Source organism: Pectinophora gossypiella, chromosome Z (assembly GCF_024362695.1).
Source record: "Pectinophora gossypiella chromosome Z, ilPecGoss1.1, whole genome shotgun sequence".
NCBI classification, from domain to species: Eukaryota; Metazoa; Arthropoda; class Insecta; order Lepidoptera; family Gelechiidae; genus Pectinophora; species Pectinophora gossypiella.
The window spans coordinates 10,288,625-10,316,488 of record NC_065433.1 but is presented as its reverse complement, the minus strand read 5'-3'; the positions used below and the strand labels follow the sequence as shown (position 1 = coordinate 10,316,488).

Below are 27,864 nucleotides of genomic sequence, written 5' to 3'. Positions count from 1 at the left end.
TTGAAACCGTATGGTTACACATCTAAGTCAAACTAGCAATTATGTTATGTTTCAAATTGAAATATTATGTTCTGTCATGTTGAAAATCCTTATTCAGAATTGCACTGGGCTATTCTTGCAAATAAATTCAGAAGTGAGAATTATGTAAAAATACGTTTAAGTACAGATTATTTCAAGATACTAAATAATATATAATTTCAGCCTATTGCAGTCACTAATATAATATATAAACTAGCCTATTAGAGTCGCATAAATTTAAGGAGTTATATGCCTGACTTAGGTATATAGCTGCATAAATTTAAACTTCTACGTCAGTATAATGAAGCCCGTGTTAATCCTGTTGAAGTGAATTCAGCCTACAGCCACTCGCAGCATGAAGAGCGCTGCGAGCATGGTGGTGTTAATTAATTGCGGCATAATTTCGATAACCTGTTCAATTAAAATCAACCACAAACATAACGTTTTCATGTCTCACTATGACTTTTCCGTAATCATTTGGAACTGATGCATAAACATTTGTGCAAAGAATGTGAACAGGAAATAACTTTTTATATATCTATAATACCTATTAGGTATATAATATAACGTTAACTAAATTGTAAATCAAATCCATGCAATAGTAGTACGCCTGGGTAACGCAGATAACAGACAGGTAGCCATCTCAGAATAGATCAAATACATAAATTATGCAGAGACTGTCGGTCCGAAATGAAATGTAGGTCATGTCACGGAACTCGCGGTGAAGTTCGTTACGTTTTTCCAGAGGTGACGTTAATTCATTATTATCTATAAAAACAGTCTCCTTGAACGGAATGTTTTATAAGACGAAAGTAACATTTTGCCTTTTATATCCTTGTGACGTTATTATAAGTGTTACCTTAATATATAACCGGTGAAATATAAAGAAAACCGCCGTGGAAGTGTATTGAGACGACAGTGACTATCTGTAGAATTAAAAGGAATATTCAAGTCCCAACTTGGATATAATGTCGATGTTTTTCTTTCGATTCCACAATCTACGACGAGCCGAGGAGAATCGCAAGAAGTATAGAAACCCAAAAAGCAATCGAAACATGAGTTCCGACACAGTAACCGCGCCCTCACGCCTGCTCGAGCGTCCGCTCAGCGCGCCCATCGACAGCCTGGATGAAATCGCGCTACAAATACCCAGGTTCACAATATTACCATCGCTTCAACTGTGTGCTGCATAGAAAATCTACCGTGCTTGTTATATTAATGCTTGCTCTATAAAATTACCATAACATACATAGTCAACTAGAAGTCTAAAATAAAACACCTTTTAGATTTTTCAGTTTCTATAGTCATTAGACTAGGAGCGATAAAAATCCTAATGCATGAATCTCTCGCCTTTTCATCCTTTCTTTCCAATACCAATAATAAAAATATTTTCCCAGGTTCATTTCTTTTCTTTATTTAAAATATTATTGTTATAATGCTGCCAGATAAAATACCTAGGTACCTACTAGATAAATCGAGTTGCAGTTTTTCACAGGTAATGTGCCTGATAGAATAAGGAATAATACTACGTGTAGAACGGCAACTCTCGGCCCCCACCAGCGTCTGAGCTAGGTTTACCGATGGTATAAGAAGACCAGGTACGCTCAATCCTATGAAAAGTCGCCATTGCTAATAGTTTGATGACGCAAAATTTTTGAAAATTAAGCTAATTAACGAATAACGTACTTAATAACTATCACTTGTCACATATATAACAGTCATTAAAACTATAAGTAAATCTTTTACTAAAAGTTCAAAATTGCCTTGCAAAGTAAATTAAAACATTAGTCGTGGGAAATTTTATTTTTTTACAAAAGCTTTGTGGAAGCGGTCGCTCCTTTCCTTCTTTAGGCCTCAACTGCTTACAGCTACGTATAGAATGTCCCTTATACATATACGTAGTATTATTGTTAATTATATGGTAGAAGTTGAGAACTCCGTTCCAAAATGTATAATTAAAGCCCTCACAGTAAGTACATGCCAATCAAAACAGGTTGCGCTCAATCATTTTAACTATCTGGTACTTATTTTCTCAGGTACCTAACTATAACAAGTTGGTACTTAACAACTGGTAAAATAAGCCATGAACCTTTTAAAAATTGTGCTACAAAAAAAATAGATAAGCAATAATAACGCATTAAAATATGCATACATTTATATAATAAAATACTCGTTTTGTAACATTTTCTGAACATTAAATCAGAAAATGAACTAGACAACTCATATTTCAGTGGGAACGTGAAAAAACCAGCAATTAATCTGGAAAGGCTGCAATATCATCAGGGAAAAGACACACATAAATTATGTGTAGCGGTTCTATTTCGCTGTTAGTTATCGTACACTTCACGTTAAAAAAATCTTTCAGGAAATATTCTAGAGATATAATGTAAAATACTGTTCTTTTGATATCATTAATAAAAGGATTGATTCAGGAGAGATATAATGTTACAAATAAGCTTTAAATCCAACTTTGAAAGTTTGAAAAGACAATGTGCGTGACAACCAGAGAGCGTTAATAGGCTAGATAACTGGGTCAAAGATAAATTATTAAATTAGAAATAAAAGCCAGTCTATGAAGTCACTTAAACTGAAGTCCGACAAACTTTTATCCGACAAGATTTTACTTCGGCAATATGAAAATCCGACACTTCTTTATTCCGACAATACATAATTTCGACATGTCTTAACTTCGATACTACTCTACTCCGACAAAACGTTTTTTCGACATGACTTTACTAAGAAACGACGCGAATACGATGACATTCTACCTCGACAGTAATGCTACAATGACATGAAACTATTTCGACATACTCTAATCAGACAAAATTTACTACGACAGTATCGTAGATCGACGTGTTGCATCTAAGACACGATGCTACTTCGAAACCCTGGGGTTGACGGGAAAAAGACGAACTTCTACTATTTCTTTTCTTTCACTTTTCCACTTCTTCTTCCTGCTTCGATCGCTTTCAAAACTGAACTGGCTCTCCTTTCTATTCTTTATCCTTTTATATGGTCACATACAGGAATGGTGCATTGCATTCCTTTTCGAATAAACTGGCGTGGAACCTCCTTGGCTCTGTCAAAAAACGAAACCGTTATGCGAAAAAAGTAAAGGAGAATTTGCCACGCTAATATTCGAAAACTTTTTATGATAGATGTGATGTTGTCAATCCGTCACAAACAATGTTATGCTTATTTGTTTTAGATCACGAAAAATCAATTAAAATGACTTCTTGTGACGTTATTACATCTCGGAATGGTAAAGAGCAATTAGTTATAGACTGTTATATTTACTGTCTGAACAAAGTGCGTGAAGATGTTTTCTATTGGCATTGTATTGAAAAATGCAACGAAACATGTGATGTGTGGCTGAAAACAGTCAAATATGGAGACGAACACTACGTTGCTAATAAAATGATTAAAAAACATTCCCACTTGCCCCAACCCGAGTTGATCCAAGTGCGAAAACTTCAGAATAACTTAAAAGAGAGGGCTGTTTCTTGTGGAGATCGACCTTCCCAGATCATACAACGGTGCAATTACGCTGTTCCAACCACTAGTGCTCCATTCATGCCAAATAAATCCGCCATGCAGGCTATGATCCATCGACCTAGAAATAAAAATATTCCTAAACTTCCTGTAAAACTTGAGGATTTGGTTATACCAGAGGAATGCCAAACCTTAAATGGCAATCAATATTTAATTGCCCATTACAACTTTGAAGGAGAAACATTGATTATTTTTGGCACGGAAAACAATTTGAAACTACTTTTTGAAGCAGATGTTTGGATCATGGATGGCACTTTTAGATGCAGCCCTGAACTAGTGTACCAGCTTTATACAATTCATGCCATCGTAAGGGAAAAAGACACGACACATCAGATTTCACCTTTGGTGTACGGACTTCTGTCAAGCTTTTTGTTTAACCCGTCTAAGAAAATATAAAAACAATCTCATTTTTCTTTTTGACTAATTAACGAATTTTAATGAAGAATTACATAACAAAGCGTACTATGTATGACCACGTTTTTGATAACGTGTGGTACATTTATATACAAATTCCATCGTAAAATGTGTCTCATTTGAATAGGTTGTCCTCTTGACAAAATTATTGCCTAAACCAAATCTTTAAAAACACGTTATGAGAGGAAGGTTGTCACAACCAGTAGTCGATTTTTCTTTGTTTCTTATTTGAAGAACCAAAGAAAGCAAATTGAAGAACCGGGCTTATACCATTATTTTAAATTAAATATTTCGAGAATGTATTAAAGTTTTCCACAGATTTTCTGTAATTTATTAAACATTCATTCAGCGGATGCGACTTTACGCGCGAAGGAAGGGCGACGGCTTCACGCTCGGAAAGGAGATAAGCGCTGATATATTTCCCTGCTTCGGTATTACGTCACTATGCCGGCTATACTTGCCACTCACCTAAGAGTACACAAAGTGTGAAAATGTGCCGATGTGTAGGGTCATATAGAAGTAAAAAATCAGAATCAAGTGAAATTACATTACCATACAACAATGTAACGTTTGGCATCGCTTAAATATAAAAGTATAAGACATTCACATTTGTTATACGTGGTGAATAAGTTTCTTTTTATAGTTTTATTAACCTCTACCTACCAGAATAATTTAAAATCGCCTTTAACTTTTGATCGTGTTAGGTACTTCTGCCATAGAACAACGAATTACTTCATATAAAACGGCAACTCTCCGCTCCCCACCAGCGTTTGACCTAAGTTTACTTCACCTCCCTCGGTCATACTTTAGTCTTGAATCGTGAAGGCTGCGCGCGGAACATTGTTTTTATCAGTTCAGTTTATGTGTTTAAATTTTGAGATTGGACACGGACGTTCCTTCATCTGATTCGAATATTTCATTGCACCGGCACGCCTGCGCGGCGCCTATAATTATTTTTTGTAATATAATGTGAATGCAGTTAAGTGCCTATTTTATATATTGTGAACCTTCACTTTTATTTTTTTTTTGTTTGGGATTTGTGTGGTAAATAAACGGGGCTGGCATAACATACTTTCTTAAAAGCCCCTAAATAAAAGGAAAAAGAAAGCTGCCACCTACACACGTTCCCGAGAAAAAGGGTCTTGACAGACAGACAGATAGACGGACAGACAAACAGACGGACGGACTAAAGGTTCATATAACGGTTCCGTGTTTCGTTTTGAGGTTCGGAACACTAAAAATTACAGAATTGTCATTAAATAATGATAGAAAGACAAAGACGGAAACGACAAAGAATTAGTATTTTTTAAAGGACAGTAGGTATAACAATGGAACGAAAGATAAAATTAACGACACACTATAAATAATTAACGTTTTCTACTTCTTTATATTTTTAACATAATTATATAACTTTTTGACTTAAATCAATTAATTATACTCAATGATGATAAACATAACTTTTGGTGATCGTAAATAAATACTTATTAAATACTTTGTACTCACTTTTATTAAGTTCCTCGAGATTTGTCTATATGGTTACTAAGAGATAATAAATCTTGCCTTTATCGCAGGCAGGTCGTAAAAACGCACGACGCTAGCGGATTTAGTCTGGTACATAAACATATCGTCCCTATTTACGGCATCCCAAACTAAGTTGACCTAGAAACCGAACACTCCATTCGTTTTGATCAAAAGATATAAACTTAACCTTTTAATTCTATCTCGCAATACGTTATCTTAGGATTTACTTGACCTATATAAAAATATTTACATAAAAAGGTCTAAAATGAATATTCGATATTGGCAGAGGATTCAAAGGAACAGGCAGGTTTGATATTTTCATTTCATCCAATCGATGTAATTCGGACGGTTGGTAGAACCGTCGTCGCTCGGTCCTGGCTTATTGACACATGTCAGTAGTCGTTAGCGAAGTCGGAAACCTTCAAAAAAGCAATGAAACTTAAAGTACTTATTCAAGAATCTCTTTCAATACTTGAAGCGTTACTACAGTAATCGTTACCATTACATCAACGCTTGAAGCAAGGTGACCGAATGATACTTAGGTTGAAACCAAATAAGGTGCAGCGGGGCAATTTCGACTGCGGGAAATTTCAACTAATCGAAATATCTTTCGTGTTTTACAACATTTTCTAGAGATTTTCTATGTCTGCAAAGGTAAAAAACCGCTTTCACAATTTTACCACTGATGGCGTTGTTAGAGCGAATAGTCTATAATTTCTACGGCCATCTTGTTTTCGACGATTGCTATGTGTATGGTGTAGAATACTTGACCCAATCCAATGAATGGATATTTGCACAGTTGGTCAAGTATCTGTATTGTATAGTTCTATAAACTTAAAGTTTACGTAATAGTTTCAGAACGATAATGCCGTTCCAATACAAGCTAAAAATTGGTGTCAAAAGCCATAAAACTGCAGTGAAATACAACCTTGATACTCTTTAAAAAGATAGAGAGTAGATTCGAATACTAGTACTGGAGAGGCAAAATTTAAATAAATTGATGACGTTGGATACCGGCACAAAGGCAGATTATTACAGTTGACGGAGAAAAACAAATTGTTATTCATTATTACAATGTAGCAAAACGCATTGCTACTTGAAAACAAACGATACTATGCTGCAACTATTATTTATTATTATGCTACAACTACGACTTTACCATATTCTTGCATTTGTGAATGCAGTAATAAATGAAGCATTTAGCCGAAAAAATATCTTGAGCGGATTAATACATAAACTCACGCCTATTTCCCACCGAGGTAAGCAGAGACTATGGAATTCGAAAATTAGAAAATGAAATTAAATATACCAAACTGGTAAACCTTATATACGTCGTCTGATACTGAACGAATAATGAAAGAATAGGAATAGTGACTGTTGGGTTCCAACCACTTCTAAACAAGTTACAAGCTGCATATCACGAATCATTCCAACAGTTCTCCCATACCTTTTTCAATCTTCTGATTTTGATATATCACAGGTTTCACCCAATATTGTACAAGATTCAGATCAAGAGAGACCAAGCAATACACCGAAAAAGAGAATAATAAAAAAGAAAGGTAAAGTGTCAAAAGACACGTCAATCTTACAATACAGACTGTAAAAAATGAAAATCCAAAGAATAAAATCTGAAAAGGGAAACAAAAAAGATCAAAGAAAGCAAGAGTTGAGAAAACGAAAACAAAAAACGTTCGATAAAGATCTCCAAAGATATACTGAGAGGAATCTGTAGGTGGACAAAATGTTGCAATTCCTTATAATGATAGTTTGATGTTTCTGAAGGCCTTTTAGAAATTGTATGTTAACTTTTGAGGTTATGTGACGTCTATTTGAATTAAGATTGTTTGTATTTTTGTACTGTAATGTAAGTTTTTTACCACGATGGCTAGTATTAATTATAGTATCAGAAACCGAAGAAAAATAAATTAAAAGACTAAGATTAGATTTAACTTTATGTGCCATAATTAATTAAAACTGATTTATATGTAACGAGATTTCCTTAGTTTCAGAATGCTGTTGTTTATGAGAAAAGTTACCACTTTTACTTTCCTTTTTATTTACTGTTTGATAGTAAACCTTTTTCTGCGTTTTGGTTAAGAGCTCAGTGACAGAGCGAAACAATCCTCGATGTTCATTTGGTTGGTTTGCAACAAAATAATGCAAGCTTCATACTTTGGATATTAATTGTATGGTTTTTAAATTGCTTTGATTTTTAAATGTGTTTTTATAGTTGTTTTCCTCCAAATAAAAGGGTGTGTTTAAGTCTCCCACCTTTTGTAAAGTAACCACGTATAGGTTGGGGTTACTTTAAGCACGACCAACAATTTTTAAAAAAAGCTTATTGATGTTATAATAATAATAAAACTTTGTTAATGACAAAACGTGTCTTATTAACTGAGCTATCTGTTTATGTAATTCATAAATGTAAAAATCCGAGCTGTAATGTATAGTGGGATTTTAGTATCCCGGAGTCCCCTAAACCTAAAAGAGTTTCGTTAGTGTATGTAGAGTACATCCCTAAATACACATATCTAGTGATGTGTTTGGGTCACATTTGTAACTCTCGACAATATCTTATCGATTGAAACAAGCAAGCACTGAGCTAAGAGAAAAAACAATGAGGGACTCTCAATATAGGTTTAACGAAGGAAAATCTGTAAAGCGCCATCTAATTGTTTTTGAGGAACAGTGGAAAGTTTCATTTGAAGCGTCAGAAGCTGGACATGTGTCATATGTATATTAGAAAAAGAAGATTCTTGCATGGAATGCATTGAGGATAAAAACTAGAAGCTCAAATGTAAGCGACATCACTGTTGAGTGCTCCTACCTTTTGACAGTTCTCCATACTGTCCAGATAAAATTCGTGATAAATTGTTATAAAATGTGGAGCGACGTGGAATGTATCTCGTCTGAAGGACGAGTTACGAAAAAGAAAAGCAGCCTCTTGGAAAAATGCAGTTTGATTGCAAATAAGTTTTTCTAAGTTTTCTTTTTTCCGGTCTTTAAGGAATAAATATAACACTATGATTTTTAAACACAAAGGGTTAAAGTGTAAAAACACACACAATATGTTTGTTTACTCAAATATTAAGGGGAATTATCAAAATTTAAAAAACAAATCAAATTTAATATCCAACATATATTTGAAGGTGCAATTGCTATACTTAATGAGTATAATGTTACAAAATCTCCATCGATCTTTCTCTTATCTTAGGTATTCTTGTAAACATGGTAGTAACAGCACTTTACATAATTAGCGCCCATCCTCTTTGTATCTACCTATGTGGGAGCAGCTTTTAGTGATATCAGTTTAATTGCCTTAATGCATCACCAGGTTATATGTATGTACACACATATGTTATTGTCGCACATACGATTTTATGTTCTATTCATTGAGTAAACATACTGATTTAAATCAGTAGATAGTATAATTGGTCCTTCCGAATTTTCAAATCAGACAGTAGATGTTTATTATAGGTAGAGTATTAGACCAGCTATATTTAGTATAACTAGAGAGATGGAAAGACATCCAACAACGGTTTCTTTTCGGGATATCATATTTAAGACGAAATTTGTCGACACCAGGTGACCTAATTTTAAATATTGGTAACAAGTTTTTGAAATATCTAACAAGGAGAAAGTTCAAATTCACACACTGCGGTCGCGTACCCGCAATCTCAAATACGCAAGGCTAAATACAAGCACATTGTAAACACTTAACTCACGTAAAATCTATTACGGCGCTCATACAGTACCTAAGTACTTAACCCTGTACAAATTCTTGACTTAAGTCTGTTTTAGGCAAAATTTATATTTCCTAATAAATAACAAACATTGTATATAGTGTAAAAAACAGCGGATAGGCATCGTCTTGCCCCCAACGTATACCTAACGATTTTCCTGAATGCGTTTGTAAGCATTATAATAATTATAAAATGAATAAATTATTTTCGAACATATTAATACGTACAATACTCGTATCTTAATCCACATTTTATAAGTTTATTAACGAATAATATACCTATACATACATAATTATGAAGTTTTGGTTTGTAAAACATGCATTATGTATATTTCTTGAGCTTCACTGTCACCATTAATTTAGTTATCGATAACTTCACCAATATTGACATAATAAATGGAAACCGTCTTCCTTTATGTCATAGTATGATTTTGTTGTTCGTGAAATCGTATTAGGAAATTATGAATTTATTTATTTATTTATAAATATACTACTTAAGATCGTAACAAGAGTTCCAAAATTATAGCAAGACTACATACATATACGTATTGATAATGTATGATTACTTATTCATTCTTCTTCTTATCGTGTCGATGGCAAACTAAATTCACTAACTATACTAATACCAACCATACTATGTACTAATTAACTTATTCATTGAAGAATTTAGATAAGCACCTATTTTACATAATATTGTGATTCCTACTTGTAAAGTACTTTTTTATCCAAGATCATTGGACATTAACGAAATCACTTTGTGACACTGTCATTTGTTTGGTCAGGAATCAGGATACTACACGCTGAATCACGTAATTTCCCGAAAAAGTAAGATAATTGTGTGATTCGATATAGGAGTTAAAACCTCATTGATGTTTTTCTCATTTCCTCATTGACGTTTGGAATATCGTTATATGCAATATCAGGTTATGAGTGGTTATTGAAGAAATACTCAAATACTTAGACAATGCCTAAAACGAGCGCAAATAGATTATACGGAGATGGACATATGATTAGTGCAATATCGGACGGAAGCGTGAGCCAAAGCGGCAGCTTGCCCTCGAAGACGAAGATTTGTGGAAAATCGTGACAGGAGGTACTAGAAACTCAAACGATGCATCGGAAAAAAATCGCAATCAGAAGGCACGCGCCAATATCTGTCTGAATGTTTTGTACAAGTTCAATAATGCTATCTACGAAGATGACGGTGTTTACAACAGATGTGTTTACATCTACTTGGGAAGCTAATAAATCTGAGATCAGTTACGATATGTCAGAGATTGCGTAACAGAAGTCATGACGGCTGCACAAAGCCTGGCAGATATAGGCAAGGAAGTGGATGACGAGATGCTTGTGGCATTGATGCTTCAACAACGCCTAAATGAAACTTAGTTATCGATTGAAGTAATCTGTACTTACCATTGCACAAAACGTGGCCAAGACACTACAGTTAGAAACGCTTATTTAACCTAGGATAGGTTATTTATTATGTAGATGTTTTCCACGTAACGTTTTCATTCCACCCCTTCACTGTCCGCGACGTCGGTACGTGTCCCTGGGCACCTTCAGGATATGTACCAACTACTACTGATTTTCAAGGTGGGAATAATGACGTGTATTGACAAATATTGTCATCACATTTTGGTTAAGTCGTTAAACAATCATATTACGCAACTATACTTAGAGCTCAGTTGTCTTCGAATCGAAATACTCCATCTAAATGTTAGCCATTTTCCATCGCAACTGGACTTTGAAATAGGTATATTTTTTTTACAATTCATCGTACAAACTGAATATCGTTTATAAATACGTATTTATTTATCATAGGTTTATTTCAAGGAAAGAACAGTACGAGTTAGATACTTCTCACAAGCAAATGGGGACAACTGCATTTGCTTTGTTATTTAAATAATCATATGGGTATCTATAAATTAAAAAACATATCTCGTCCTCTATCGGTGCCTTTTTTGTTAATGAAACAAAATTAACAAATGAGAAATGGCTGCACCGCAAGCGCTCAACTGTACTTATTAAATACTGACATTTACATGACGGATGACAATCAAGACACTGAAAATACGTTATTAACATAACATAAACATCCCTACGTAAACGACCCACACAGAAACGCAATTACACCTTTTATTTTCAAACAGAAGATTATAATATTATTATGTAAGCAATTAAGCAGTATAAATCAACATTTTTTGCAAATATTTCAAGTAACAAGGAATAATTAAGGTTTGATTATACTGTGGAACACAACAGATGGAAAATCAAACATATGAATAACCTCAGTAGTACCGGACTTTTTTAAATACCAACCGAGTACTAAGCTATAAATATAAGTAATTTACAAATACTTCAACTATGTCAAGGTAAAGAAATTATTGATCAAAATATTTCAAACAAAGAGTATAGAACGTATTTTGATAGATGATACCTATATAAAAATATTTTTAGGTAAAGAAAAAATTTTGCAGTGTAATTATGTTACTTAGAAGTAATTGTGGATACAAATAGTTACCTAAAGACCACCAACTGTTTTTTTATTGAAAAATCTACCAATAACAACGACTGTACCCCAACTGTGTTTGACATCATTTAGTTATAAAGTCTACTTCTTATTACTAACTGTATTTGTATTTGGAGCATGGGTTTGCTAATAAATTACTTTGGAATGGCCTAGTTTTGTAAATCGGGAACACTTTTTGATTCCAATTTAGAATTCCTGGGCCTAAAATACATTTAATTAAAAATATTTAGCAGGCATGTTTGTATTTTACCCATGTTCCTTTTCATTTTACTTTATTCAAAGCATTCCTCCTAACAAAAAAATGCAAAGAAGTCTTTGATCTTAGGAAGTGTGAAGAATGGAGATAAAAGTATCGACGAATTTCACATGCATTTCCAATGGAATAGATGAATTTATGTTTTCTACTCCACGCACTGATCATAATAACAGAAGCCTGCTATGGAAGTAACTCAGCAACACTTCTTTCGCGTATATTCCGTTCTCAAATACTTATGTTCACGTCCCACAAGAATACAACATTCTATGAACAGTTGCAATACTTTTAGTAGTGCACAAGTGTGCATCTTAGGGAAAACTTAAAGTTTAGTTAAGAGTTTATTTGAATGTACCTAAAGGATTTACAGTTTGATTATAGAATGAGTCACAGTGGTTCTGTGGTTCACCAGCTTGCTTCTCAAAGGAGTGCCGTTTCGATCCCAGGGGCCTGTTTAATAAAACTTACAATTGTAAATTACAACGACAATTTGGTGTTCATTACGTAGCTAATAGGAAACTGCAAAATATTTGTGATCACACACTCCGCAATGTACATCAAATTGTCATTGTAATTTACAATTGTAAGTTTTATTAAACAGGCCCCAGGTATCTGACTTGCACCTATTAATTTGTTTTATATGTTATTTTCATTAAAAAAAAAAAACAGTTGACAATCGACCATTACATGCGATACAGCGTTGGTCTAATAAAGCTCGGTAAAACGCTGGAATATAATCTTGACTTTATATTTATTTAATTTTTACAGTATAGAAACTATTTTAGCAAATCTTCAAAACTTTATTACTATAACAGCGTTAACAGTACGTATTTAAGTATTAACTAAACAAACGCTTGCAAGTTGCATTACATTGACACGAGGTGTCGTTCGGAGTATACTAAGAGATACTTTCTAGTCAAGTAATGAATGCCTAATGTTAGCGGCTTAGAAAACACATACTAGGGTTTACGGCATCTGCTATACATTTACATTCTTGAATCCCCTGAGCCACATAGACATCTTCGCGTCAAACAGGTTAGTTTACCCAATGGAAACGATATATGCAGTCAACTGCATTAATGAATAAGTAGGTATTCACTCCTAATAAAAATATATTGTTATACGAAACTAGTAGTAGGTTAGCTACCTATCTATTTTGCCCTGCTAACTTACTAGCTTCAGCTAACAAAAATAATCCTCGAACGTGCACATGTGCAGGTGATCAAAAAGGCTCCCGGAATGGACTTTTTAACGTCAGATATTTGTAAAACTTTCGCAGAATGTCACCCGAAACTTGTTACACAAATTATGAATAGATGCGTCCAACTCGCCTATTTCCCGAAAACCTGGAAGAGAGCTTTTGTTAAAGTACTACCCAAGCCAAACAAAGACGATTATAGCGATATTACCTCCTACCGCCCAATTGGACTACTTAGTGTTTTCGGCAAATTGCTGGAAAAATTAATATCAAAAAGATTAACGTATCACCTGCAAAAGACCGGTAATATGCATCCATTACAATATGGTTTTAAAGAGCAAACATCGACCAATGACGCCCTAAACATGGTTATAGAAAAGATTAAAAAGGCTAAGAATAAAAACAACTTAGTCATCGGTATATCATTAGACATTCAAGCTGCTTTCGATCACGCATGGTGGCCTGCCCTATTTAAAAGATTACAGTACACTAAATGTCCAAGAAATTACTATAGATTCATCCTTAACTATATGACAGATCGCTACGTCACGCTGAACTATGCTGACGCCACCGCTAACAAAACCATGACTAGAGGATGCATACAAGGGTCAGTTTGTGGACCCTTATTTTGGAATTTAATACTGGATGAACTATTATGTATAACTCTCCCAAGCAACTGCCACATGCAAGCATTCGCGGACGATGTGTTCCTTATAGTTACCGGAAAGGACATTAAGCAACTGGAGGAGACTACCAATAAAACCCTGCAAGATATCACTCAGTGGGGCAGCAGAGTAAAACTTAAATTCGGACCTCAAAAAACCCAAATGGTCGCATTTACACCTAAGGCCAAAAAGGCTAAAATAATTATGGATAGTGCTGAGTTAGAATACACAAATCAACTTAAACTACTAGGTATAATAATAGATAAAAACCTTAAATTCATTCAACATGTAAATTATATAATAGCAAAAGCACATAAAATTTATAAGATGTTATGTAAATTCATTAGACCCACATGGGGAATTCATTCAGACAACGTTAAGATAATCTATAAACATGTGATAGAGCCTATAATAACTTATGCGGCTGGAATATGGGGAGAGGTAATCAGATATAAGCACATCAGGGGCAAATTACGCTCTTTTCAGAGGAATTTTGCCATTAAGGCCATAAGAGGATTTCATACTATTTCATCCACTGCAGCTATAGCACTTGCTGAATTCACCCCCCTACATTTGAAAATTGATGCAGTCAAAACTGTGGAAAGAGTCAAGCTTAACGGATTTACTACTTACCTACCGGAAGATATCACTCTTGAAACGCGTGCGCACCCGACCGAAAAACTCCATCCTGCAAAGAGAAAAGCCATTAAAATTCATCAAATATTATCACAAGACGATATAGACAGCTACTGTACACCTGAAACCTTTAAAATATACACCGATGGAAGCAAACATAGTGGGGATAAAGTGGGAGCGTCGTACGTGATTTATACTCCGCACGGTAATAAAATAACTAAGAAAATCAAATTACACGATGCTTGCTCGGTTTTCCAAGCTGAGCTACTAGCCATTGATCGAGCATGTGAATGGATACATAACTCCCAGGCAAAAGAGGTAGTGATCTTTACCGACTGCATGTCTGGTCTACAGGAATTAAGAAACAAGGACAGCAGTAACAGGATAGCAGTATCCATACATTACCATCTATACAAGCTCAAAAAGCGCAATATAGACGTTAGATTGGCCTGGATCAAATCGCACATAGGGCTTGAAGGAAATGAGACTGCCGATGAAGCGGCCAAGCTCGCAGCAATAGCGCACAAACTCCCGGATTATGACAAATTTCCCATAAGCTATGTGAGATTACTTGTTAGAAGGCATACGGAAACAGCTGCCGAAGAGGAATACAATAGCACAACTCAAGGCCAACACACCAGAGACTGGTGTCCTGAACTTAAAATTATCTCAGAACTTTTCAAACACGTGACCCCTACTTTTCACCTTACTCAGATATTAACTGGACATGGCTATCATCTTCAGTACCTTCACCGTTTCAAAATCAGTACAACAGATAAATGCCCTTGTGATAAACAGTCGATACAAACAATAGAACACTTGTTAAAAGAATGCCCAAAATTCACCACACCAAGATATACTCATGAGTCAATTTGTAAATTGTTTAACAAGCAACCATATAGTCTTAAAGAAATTGTACAAGATGCTAATTGCGTAAAATCCTTCATTAAACTTTCGGAAGCAATAGTGGGTACCTTAAAAAACTTTAATCAAACTTAATCATAGTGATTAAACTATATACTAAAAGTGATTAATAAATAACTTATTAAGTGAAACTATATGTGATACTGAGTTAAGTTTTCTGATTTCTTATTTTTATAAACTGTGTACTTTTATTTATAATTATTTTTTGCTCTTATATGAATATTGTTTACTGATTGTTCACCATACGAATTAGTAATTGTTCTTAAGTTTTTGACTGTTTTTGTACGTTTAATTGTAATTCCTCTAGTTCTGTTGATTATTCACTATAACAATTAATATAATATTAGGGTCTCCCTCAAGTGTGCACGGAACATAATTGTGTACTCCGGCGCTGCCGGCGGGGCCTGCCGGCGGGATTGCCTGCCGGCCGGTCCTGCCGGCAGGATTGCCTGCCGGCCGGTCCTGCCGGCAGGATTGCCTGCCGGCCGGACCTGCCGGCAGGATGGCCGGCCGGCCGGACCTGCCGGCAGGATTGCCTGCCGGCCGGTCCTGCCGGCAGTTTTAGTATTAGTACTTTTAATTTTAGTTTTTAAATTTTTGTTTCTTTCTGTACTTTTACCATTCTTGTATGTTTTTAAATAATGTCTTGCTTTTATTACGTCTCAGTCTTGTTAATCTTAAAATACTAATTATGTTTATCTCTTTAATGTTTGGATAATTGACTGGGAAGTCGAAAGGGTCGCCCGTATTTATTCGCGGGGACCTTAACGACTTCCCAGTCCACTACATGTAATACTTAGAATAAGACATGAAACTCTGTGTTCCTTATCTATCTATTAAGTCTCTAATATACTCCTCCCGGGGGCGGTCTTAACCTCCGAGAGAAATTATAAAAAAAAACATATACATACATACTTATAGTTGTAAAATAAGAATGTGTATACATTCTGGTAGTTGGGTTTTTTATATATACTTCGTCATTTGTATTCTACGTTTACATAGCCGGAATCAATAGTTCGACAAAACAAATGGATTTACTGTATACAGTACTAAAGGGAACTAAGTATCCCAGTAGTTCTGTTAATAGAACTGTGCATTACTATTATACAACAGAACTGGTGGGAGTAAAGGGATGAGCGGAGAGATCCTCGACGGAAGGTTTAAAACAAATTGTGAAACATGTGGACATTATGAGTCATACAGTATCGTTGCTAATAAACATTTTATAGACTTCAAATATACAAGAGTTCCACTCATAATTTCGGGCCTATATACGTAAAATAGAAGATGTCTATGTTAGATATTTTTTGAAGAAGTGTTTCTTTTTTGTATATTTGTACCACCTGTGTCCTTACAGTAAATAAATAAACGACTATTATATTTTGTCCAGGACTTGTCGGACTTTTCAAATCTTCAGGTTAGATAAGCGGACCCTATGAAAACAGGCTAACACTATGGAAATGATATCAAGAGCCTCAGAACTTTTAGAACAGACAAGAGTTATTCTATTAACTAGTCAAACTCTTTAATAACTGCTTTCTAATGGTTGAGCCATAATTTAAGAGCGAAAAATCGGGCCTAGTTCTAAAGATACTTAAAGACTTTAAAACCCTAGAATCCTTACAGAGTACTTCAAGGACAGCTGCGCCTCGTGTTTTCATAACGCACTAGTTTTTATAACGTGCGACAATATAACCTAACCTTTGAGCAGCTAGTAACTTTGTTTCTAATCTTAGTAAAGCAAAATCTCGTTAAGGATATCCTTTAGTCAACTTGATGAGATCCGCCAACGTTCCTTGATATACTAATACACAACATTTGCTTTCAGTTGTATGAGTCGTAGCTGCGGTTCGAATATCTGAAAATGGAGGGCGGACGAACGTGCACGTTACGTTATTAGGCTTCCACGCCGTGTAGTGAATTTTATTCTATTCTATTATAACCTCTATTTTGATATCATTTAATTGTTTTATATTTGAATAAATCAAACGCGTTGTGTGGCACGTGTCGCTAAAATCCCTGTCTCGAATGAGTGCTAGCGCACTAGGGTGGGAGAGTGTTAACGACGGCCTCATTGGTTTTATTAAGTTTTTTATGTCATTTTTATTATGTTCTATTGTTATATGTTATATTTTGTCTTAGTCAGTTTTTCAATAAAAAATCAGCTCGGAATGTTTTTTTTGCTTTCGATAATCGATCATTAACGACGGCCTCATTGGTTTTATTAAGTTTATTTTAAAATGTCATTTTTATTGTTCTATTGTTTATTTTGTCTTCGAATGTTTATTTTGCTTTCGATTATCATTCAATGTATGCACTCGCAACAAGCGATTTCATGTCATCATCAGACAACTTAAACTCCATACTTTTTTGCCGTTGGAAAACTATTGTCTCCATACATCTACTAGGACCTACATAGGTGGAGGAAAATGGAGGCATATGAGGAGGATCTTCTGGAAGACGCTATACTGACCTTGAGAATCAAGTCAAAAGGGGATGTGCTTCATCAGGGGGTTACGTCTGCACCCCTTGAGACACTCGGCGTCACCACCAGAGCCAGGGAGAGATCCGAAGAGGGAGAGACTAGCAAGCCAAAGAGAAAAACAAAGAGACCAGAAGAACCTCCTATAGAGGAATGGCGTGAAGACGAGATAGAGATGGAGGTTGTTGCACAATGATGGAAGTTTTCTCGGGGCCTAGAGACCAATCCGATCAATTTGACCTTCCAAACGCACTAGTCGCCCCTACGATTTTTGAAAATTCCTCTTGATTTCTCTGGTCTGCCATTATCAGACCCTGACTTCATTGACATGGGACCACCTTGGAAGTATCTCCTTTCGAACAAAAAAAAGAATTATCAAAATCGGTTCATATACAACGAAGTTACGCCCGAACAAACATAAAAAAAATGCCGTAAAGAACCTCCTCCTTTTTTGAAGTCGGTAAAAATCGATACCTAATAAAGGGTCACTACCAATGGCGTCCGGAAAAATTACGAAAGTGTTAGGTATCTGTACCTACCTATAACTGAACTTCAAGTTTAACATTACCGTCCGCGAGTAGAACATCCATGTTGCGAACGTACCGTCGGTGAGTTTGACTGTCATGAGACATGACGGTCACTTCGAAAGGAGTGGTTGTTCCTTTGGAGCAAGGCGTAAAGAGTCGAGCCTGCAACACTATGTTTCGCTGCGGTACCAGCCAATCCCGTTCCGCGTTGAAACCTCGATAGACAAATGGGGCGTCCTCCGAGATCAGCATCGCTCATGGAATGAGAAACATTACTTTTAAGAATAAGAATAAAATAAATTTATTGCCAGTAACAATTTAAAATCACTACAGTATGCATAGGTACAACGTGTTATCATTTTTATCACAAACATGTCCGAAATGTGATGTGTTAACATAAGACACGTTGTCCAGCAATGGGTTAGTTACATAATATGTATTTGTTAATTTACAAGATAGGCACAAAAACATGTGACGTGTCAATTTTATGTACATGCCTATAGGTAGGTAGTACGACTGCAAGCAATGGGTTACTACATGGGCGATTCTCTGTAAGGTCGTAATCGGCTGTCCCGACAATTTTTTTCAGAAAGTAATTAAATTATTTAAAAAGAAATCACTTCTAATGGAAATTCAACCCCGAAACTTTAGGGGCCATTTTGTTTTAGAACCATAATTATTTTAATTTTTTGTCTAGACTTAATAGAAACTCTAAAAATACAGTCCCCTGGTTGTCCCCATCACTGTATTTCCTTCTCGAAATGAGATTTACGGAAAAGTTAGTGAAGCTAAATATATCTGGCAGTTAATATCATATAGTAAAATAATTAAATTATGTTATTGTAGTAAAAAAAGGTCTAATTATCTATTTTATTAATTTTGTAAAGTCCTGTAAACTTTGTCCCCAGAATTTGTATACAGGCCCCTGTCAAAAAAATTAAGCCATAATAAAACAAAACTGTAATGTTTACAAACGTTTTTTTGAGTGAAACAAAACGCAATTGTTGTGAAGTTGGCTACCGTGCTGAAGGCGGCGGCGAGAAGCGATTTTGTTTAGTGTCAGACCACCATTTGTGAGGTAAAGACGCGGTAGGACCGCTACCACACACAGTCCTCTGGTAAGTAGTTATATTTATTTAAATTGCTTTAATTATTTGGAGACATAATTTATTGGTTTATCATTTATGTCTTAATTGATCGATAATTTCTTTAAAAAACTATTTACTTTAGTTTTGTAATCGTAGTGAAATTTAGCCAAAATACACAGTCCCCTGGCAACAGTACCCTGCCTGAAAATAGAGCAGGGGACTGTTCTGATTAACAGAGGACTGTGTATTGGTTGTTATTTTGATGTATTGTTTGTGTTAATTTATCCGCTAGTTTTATTTATGTAAGAATCATCAAAGTATCATTATTTATTATTATTACATTGGTATAAATGCAATGTCCTGCAAAATTACATAAGCAATTTGATTGCAGGATTAATAATTTGCAGCATATTTTTTTGATAAACTCATTTTTTTTACTCAGGTTGATCAAACACACATGAAATGGTTCCTAAAAAGAAAAAGTTATCCCGAGAGGAATTGCTACAGAAAAAGAGGGAAGCAGAAAAACTACGATATCTAAAAAGAAAGAATGACCCACAAAAAAGAGAAGAAATGAGAGAAAAGGAGAAATTGAAATACCAAAAGAAGAAAGAAAAAGGTTTACGGAAGTTAGTAAAGGATATGACGCCACGTGAGCATAGAGCTGCCTTAAAGAAGTGGAAAGAACATTGTACCGTATACCGAGCCAACAGACTGAGACTTAAAAGCATCACGAACACTTTTTTTACGAGAAAATACCCCGTTATCAGATCCAGAAGTAGATACTCCGCCTTCAAGATCTACCACTCCAGTTCCAGTTCAAATATCTCCAGCGCCAAGCTTAGCCGTTTCCATTGCTAGTCGACAGCAAAGAAAAAAAGAAGCTTCAAAGAGACGAAAGAAGTATAATAGAGAAAGAAATGAAAAGATCGCAAAGGAGATCATCGGCTCTCCATACTTTGGCCGGCCCAAATATGAAAGTGCCGGCCAGAGAAAAAAAATGTGTCGAACCTTTCGAGTAGATTACTCTGATCATTTTTTACTATGACACCAAACGTGTATGACCATTAGTTTGGCTTTAATTGGATTTTAAAAATCACGATTTTTCATACATTTTGTAAAAAAAAATATTATGTCCGTTTGGAAAAAGGGGATACAGGCGTATTACAAAGGACCGTTAGAACATTTATTAGTATGGCGCCAAACTTCTATGACCATTATTTTGACGTTTATTGGACTTTCCGTTTTGGTTAATATGTTAAAATGCCAGCAATCGAAAAGAATACGTCGAATCTGTCTAATAGTTGCTTCTCAATATTTTTTAATATGACACCAAACATCTATGACCATTATTTTGCCTTTTATTGGAATTTACGTTTTAGTTTAAATGTGAAAAGTGCCGACCAGCAAAAATACCATGTAGACAGTATCGAGTAGATGCCTATTAACATTTTTTCTATAGCACCAAACGTGTACGATCATTAGTTTGGCTTTTATTTTATTTTGAAAATCTTGATTTCTTATTTATTTTGTTTAAAAATAAAGTGCTTTGGGCAAAAATTGCGATACGGCGGATTACAAAGGACCTTTAATACAACTTTGAACATTTAATAATCTGGCGCAAAACATTTTTGACCATTATTTTGACTTTGGCTTTTATTAGACTTTTTAATAGTCTTTATTTTTTTATACATTTTAACAATGACAACAAGCAGAGCTTTCCCAATGACTAGTTATTAGTCAGATAAATACTTTGTGTTTTTGTTTTGTGTGTTGATAGGTGAACTTCTATATTAATACCATCTGATTTTAAATATGACGTTGGCTGTAGTTTTTGCATTCCACTCAACGTTACGGCCTAAGTTTAGGTTGAATTATTATGACCGTAGATGGTTACCACCCTGCAAAGGTAAGCTTGCCATCTAGTGACGAAACTCGTATTTTGGCATGACGTCTGAAGTAGCTGTTAGGGAAGACAGGAGTCGGGCAGTTGTACTTTGCATGTATGCCGATCACAATGTCCTGGTGATACTCGGCCGATAATGTAGTACCTCTATCACCCCACTGTATTTTCCTTGTATACACACTTTTCTTAAAAAAAGTAGCTTCTAAAGCGTAAACGCAAACCTATTTTAATTTATAAAATTGTGTCAAAAAGACGACTATATTACGCCTTTAGCAAGATAGTTCCATTATCACCAGATAAAACTTTTTTTGCCAAAGTGTAGGTGTGTGTAAGTGTAGGTATCTATGAAAACACCAGATTTTTGAAAAGACGAATTAAGTTCAAAATAATGGTCATAGACGTTTAATTCCATAGTAATAAACATTCTGACCATCCTTTAAATAACGCGCCTGTTATAGTTTATTTTTTTTACAAAATGAATCAATTTTTTTGAAAGTTTTTAAAGCCATACTAATGGTCATACACGTTTTTGTCATAGTGAATAATGTTTACAGGTATCTTCTCGATAGCTTTGATATGTGATTTTGCTGCCGGCACTTTTCACACAGAAACTACTACTATAACGTAAAGTCCAACAAAAGCCAAAATAATGGTCATAGACGTTTGGTGCCCTAATAATAAATGCTCAAACGGATAAGTTATAACGGAGTATACCAATATTGTTGGCCGGCACTTCACATTTTCACCAAAAATGTATGAAAAATTACGTTTTTTTTTTAATTGGAATAAAACCGAAAATATTGACCCTACAGCTTTGGTGCCATAGTAATAAATGCTCAGACGGATAAGTTCTAAGGATATATACCATTATTGTTACTTGGCCGGCACTTTACATTTTCACCAAAAATGTATGAAAAATACAGTTTTTTGAATTCGAATAAAACCGAAGATATTGACCCTACAGCTTTGGTGCCATAGTAATAAATGCTCAGGTGGATAAGATCTAACGGAATATAGCAAAATTATTTTTTGGCCGGCACTTTGACTTCTGGGCCGAAATCCGATGATCTCCTTTAAAAAAGCAAATTGAGAAGTACAAGAAAAGATTAGCGAGATTTAAAAGTAAAATAAAAAAGAACGTTGAAGATACCCCTAAGACAAAAATATTTAAAATGTTAGACGAGCCCGATCAAAGAAAAGAAGTAGTCAAGAAAGCATTATTTGGTGACGTCATTAGTGAACAGTTGAAAGAGAATTATTCCACATTGAAACGTACCAAAGAGAGACAAATCTTTAAAAAAGTTGTTGAGGGCAGTATTGTTCAAAAGTACAGGCACTGGATACCTAAAGACATTAAATTGTTGTCTAGAAACGGCAAAAAAGCCAATCTCAGTGGCTTGGACGTACCTTTAGCTAGACGTTGTAAAATACCTGAGAGTTATAAACGGACTGTTCAGAATTTCTTTGAAGATGATAGTAATAGCCGTATGGCAGCCGGTAAAAAAGAATTTATAAGCAGAAATACTGTAAGGAAACAGAAGAGGTATCTTCTTGATACAGTTTTTAATCTCTACAAAAAGTTTAAGACTGGCAACATAAAACTTAGCTACCAAACATTTTGTCGACTCCGTCCATTTTGGGTTGTAAAACCAAACACTCAAAACCGCGATACATGTCTATGCGTAGTTCACACCAACGTGGATATGAAGCTGAGCGCACTTCATACTGCTACAAGAAACAACAAGAAACATTTATTGAGAAGCTGTGTAGGTACATACATGCAGGTGTCAAACATTATAAAATTGTCTCAACAGCATGTCCATGTCGGACGTACAATATTACAAATAATGTCCTACAACAATCACCAGAAATTGCTGGAAGAAATATGTTGCGACCGTTATGATGTGGATTGTTTGGCGAGATCGTGTCATACTTGTCGGGATTCGATCTGGAATATAAAGAATTCGATGATGGAACAGTCATAAAATATAAAATGTGGGTTTGCGAAAGACAACAAATCCAAGATTTTACGACTAAGAAACACCGAATAGTGACCCAATATTTGATAAAAACATTTGCACTACATCCAAGACAACTCATAACATGTTTGCAGGAAGATTTACAGAAATTTTTGAATCACCAGCGAAATATTGTCCATCAATATAAAGCCATTAATGATTTGAAGGCAAACCTGCAAGATGATGAAGTCTTGATCCACGTAGATTTTAGCGAAAATTATTGCACCAAGTACGCATCAGAAATACAGGCTTTTCATTTCGGTGGATCACGAGCACAACTGAGTTTGCATACCGTAGTAATTTACCAACAGAATTCCATCCGTTCTTTTTGCACAGTCTCCGAAAATATAGCCCATTCACCTGCTGCCTGTTGATATTTTCTTAAGAAAGTTTTGTTGATTATTGATGTGCAAATATGCCATAAAAATAAAAAAAATATTGAAGAGTGTAAAATGGGTTTTCATTAAGTATAACAGTCCTCTTTCTGACTTAACAATCCCCTGTTACGTTCAAAACAGTCCCCTGATGCCTCAAAAAGTCCCCTGTCATGTTTTTTTTTTTAAATCGCTAATATCTCAGAAAATACGTATAAATTCAGTGAGCCTCCTTATCTAACTAAAATATTAGTTAATTTTCTTCAAAATACAACTCGGTTTTATGACAAATGTACAAAAAATATACCAGGACAGCATTTATATGGGACCTGTGCAAGCTTACAGAGAAATGCCCACATACATTTTGCGACAAATCATTAGTTCATGACACGTTAACATTAGGTACCTACGTACACTATGAGATAATAATTATGTAAACTTTAGGCATGTCGGCAAGCAACGGGTCAATACAATTTTGGTTAGTTATAGCAAAGGTTGGTGAAATGCGAATATTTGTCATATTATCACAACAGCTGTTGTCAGTGGGTGTCAAAACAGTACATGGGTCATTGACCCTAGTGGAATAGGCGTTAATTTGCATATAATCCGTAGATATAATCTACTGATAAGAAATCGCAAGCATAGAAAGTTACTTTCGAGTCTTTACCTCTGCAATTGACACAATTTGCCCTTATCACACCCTTTTACCACAACCTTAACATGCCGCGCCTTCACTTTTGCTTTTATCTAACTTTTCACATTAACTTTTGTCATAACCACTACGTCTGCAATAAACACAAAAAAGTTTACCTCGTTTGCCGATAGTACCTGAGGCGCTTACCGCCTGAGAAGATCGTAGCCGTCGCTAGTCGCCGCCTATGCGACGCGCAGAGCACTCCGACGCTGGTGTCAACGCGACTGTGGGCGTTCTGCACACGTCACCGCTGCACGGGCAAGACGCGTTACGCTTGCCGCCCCTGTACGTGCATGGCGTCACTGCGCGTGCATGGCACGCGCGATTTGTGCGCGCTACCAGCCCACGCCGCTGCATTCACCTCCGCCAATGACTCCACGATCGCTCTCGGTTTTCTACCAATTCATCAACTGTTAAAAGGCAATCCCTCTTAACGCGCTAATTAAACAATTGAGTAAGCCGTATTAGTAAGGGAGCTTGGCGATTAGCGGGCGTAATTGTGAAATGAATACTTCGGCGCAATCACCTTGTTGTTCTTTTTTGAACATCTGCAAGTTTTGTGCTCCCATATGATGGGAGCGGCACGCCGAACATAGCGCGCAAGCGCACGATCGCTTCCTGCCACGTAGACTGTGGACTTCACTCCACGGCACCAACCCGCCACCCGCCCTCTATAAGTATAGGCAGACATTTCGGGGCGTGAGCGTCGCTAACGTTAATAGGTACATTCATTGTATAGGTGTTTCTACCGCATCCAAAAACGCCTGCAATACTTCCGGGTCCTTGTCGCCGTCATATTGCGAAGTACACTTAGCGAAGTTTCCCGCAGGTGCCGTCTCTACCATGGGGATCGACGTTACCATAGGAGACGGACATCAACCACTCGAGTTGAGAACTCGAAACCAAAGCCTCCACCAGTTATCGGTTAGATTCGGCCTGACGTCTGGCGAACATGGTCAGCATGTCTTCCGTATCGGGACTGACTGACTTTCGCTATCGACGTGAACTTCACTATCGTCACTATTACTTTTACGATAACTTGACTTTTTTACCATAGTTTGATATAAAATCACTAACACTCAATCACATAATAATCCAGTAGGTAGACGCGACGCGAACGCGCGAGCTTCGTTATCGACGAACGAACACGGGAAGCGCGGGGCGGAGGGAAGGCACGCCATAATGTTTTTAAATTAATTATACATTGTTCACAAAGACACAATAAAAGAAAATGGTACAAGATGAAAAAAGGTCTACTCTCTAGGTTCGATCTCTAGGTATCAATAACGTACACATACACGATTAATCCCGAGGACAGCGTCGGGCGAACTGGCTGGCACTGGCAGGCAAGCGGCGGTAGGCGCAGGATTGGCCGGTCGCGAGTGGGTGCGAACGAGATAGACATTCGATCGAGAACGAGAATGAACGCAACAGCTAGCGTAATGGAACGAGCGAGATATGTATACTAAAATACTCAGTGGTGCGAATGAAATAGAAATATTAGACCATACCATAGTTACAATTTTTATTTTGCCGTTGTAAGACTGTTGGCTTCATACATCGACTACGTCGCGATTAGTTAACCAATTGCAAATATAAGTTTGTAAATGCAAAAACACATATTTTTGTTTTGCATTGATTTAGAAGTTTGATTTTTATACATAAATCAAATCATTCGTCAATCATGACTTTTTATTCAAACAAAAATCTACCTCATTATTACTGAACTATGATCGTTATTAGTAGGGCCATATGCTGATTTTCGGAATAGAGTCAGCAGTGAGGGACTTTATACAGCACTCGAGTGTATCGGATGCCCACCGCTTCTGTTAAGCCTAGTAAAGGCTTTCCATGAAGATATGAAAGGCAGCGTTGTGTTCAACGGCAGTACTTCGGATCCGTTTGAAGTGCGCAGAGGTGTACGACAGGGCTGCGTGTTGGCTCCTACCTTGTTTGGGATATTTTTTGCGTTGCTTTTAAAAGTCGCCTTTGGCAACGACCAACGATCCACCTTCACACCAGGGCTGATGGGAAACTGTTTAACATCATACCGCAGCTCAAGTCTAAACGACGTCGTGAGAACTTGTATGCAGACAGTTTCCTTTTTGCCGACGACGCAGCGTTTGTAGCGGCCTCCCCTCATGAGCTCCAAGCTATCGTGGATAGGTTCTCACGAGCATGTACCTTGTTTTCCATGAGCATAAACGCAAAAAAGACGGTTGTACTGGCACAAGGTTGCACGGAAACACCGATCATTTTGTTGGATGGTGCCCCCTTGGAAGTGGTGGACCAGTTTTGCTATTTGGGGTCGACCTTGTCGAACAATCTCTCGCTTGATACGGAGATCGACATTCGTATCGGCAAAGCGGCCACCATGTTCGGAAGATTAAGTACAAGAGTATGGCGAAATAAACATCTGACTGCCAAGACTAAAATGGTGGTTTACCAGGCTTGCATCTTGTCCATACTGTTGTACGGTGCCGAAACATGGACCACGTATGCGAAACAGGAACGCCGTCTAAACACATTCCACATGCGTTGTCTCCGGAACATCTTGGAGATCTCATGGAAAGACAGGGTCACTAACGAGAGGGTTCTTGAAATCGCGCAGCTACCCAGCCTCACGGCTCTGTTAAAACAGAGGCGCTTGAGGTGGCTGGGGCACGTGTTGACGAGCACGAGCACGAGATGTCGGAAGACCGGTGCTTCGATTTAAAGATTGCGTCAAAAGAGACATGAGCTCATTTGGGATTTACCACGAAGCATGGGAGGAGCTCGCCGATGATCGTGACCTGTGGAAGAAGCGTGTGCTCGATGGACGCGACACTCATGACCACACCTGGTGTGACACACTGGCGAGCAGGAGAATGAAACGCCATCAAATCAACAACAATCCACCAGTTGGAGACTTCTCCTGCAGAGTGTGCGGTAGAGTTTGCCGCTCTAGGATTGGCTTGCACAGCCATGAAAGTAAAGTGCATTTCTTTGACACAATGACGTCATAAATCGTCTGAAACAGACGTATAAGGCCAATGATGATGCTGATTTTCGGAATAAAACCACGATCACACCATATAGGCAAAATTATTGCCGTCGAAGTTAAGAAAAATCGACCTTATTATTACTAACCTGCGATCTTTATTTGTAGTCGTATGTTGATTGATTCCGTCGGCACTAATTCTACCATGGTAGCTATTCCGTCAATCAGCATAAGACTCTACAAATAACGATTGTTGTTTTTATCCTAAATCATGACTGACGAATGTTGGACACATAGATTTAATTGGCCCCGATTCCTGCAGACCCCTTCTAATTAAAT

General features: G+C 36.5%; 2 protein-coding genes across 6 annotated transcripts in view; one reads left to right on the top strand and one right to left on the bottom strand.

The window, feature by feature from the left end:
* LOC126380003 (zinc finger protein ZFP2-like) overlaps positions 1 to 27,864 on the bottom strand; it is a 138,140-nt gene that overhangs the window by 27,989 nt on the left and 82,287 nt on the right. The window contains exon 15 of the mRNA XM_050029070.1: positions 14,530 to 14,584. Within this exon, the coding sequence (XP_049885027.1) occupies positions 14,543 to 14,584 (42 nt within the window). The 3' untranslated portion in view covers positions 14,530 to 14,542. The remainder of the gene's footprint in view (positions 1 to 14,529; positions 14,585 to 27,864) is intronic.
* LOC126380001 (potassium channel subfamily T member 2) overlaps positions 1 to 27,864 on the top strand; it is a 94,539-nt gene that overhangs the window by 16,541 nt on the left and 50,134 nt on the right. The gene's annotated exons all lie outside the window — the stretch shown is intronic.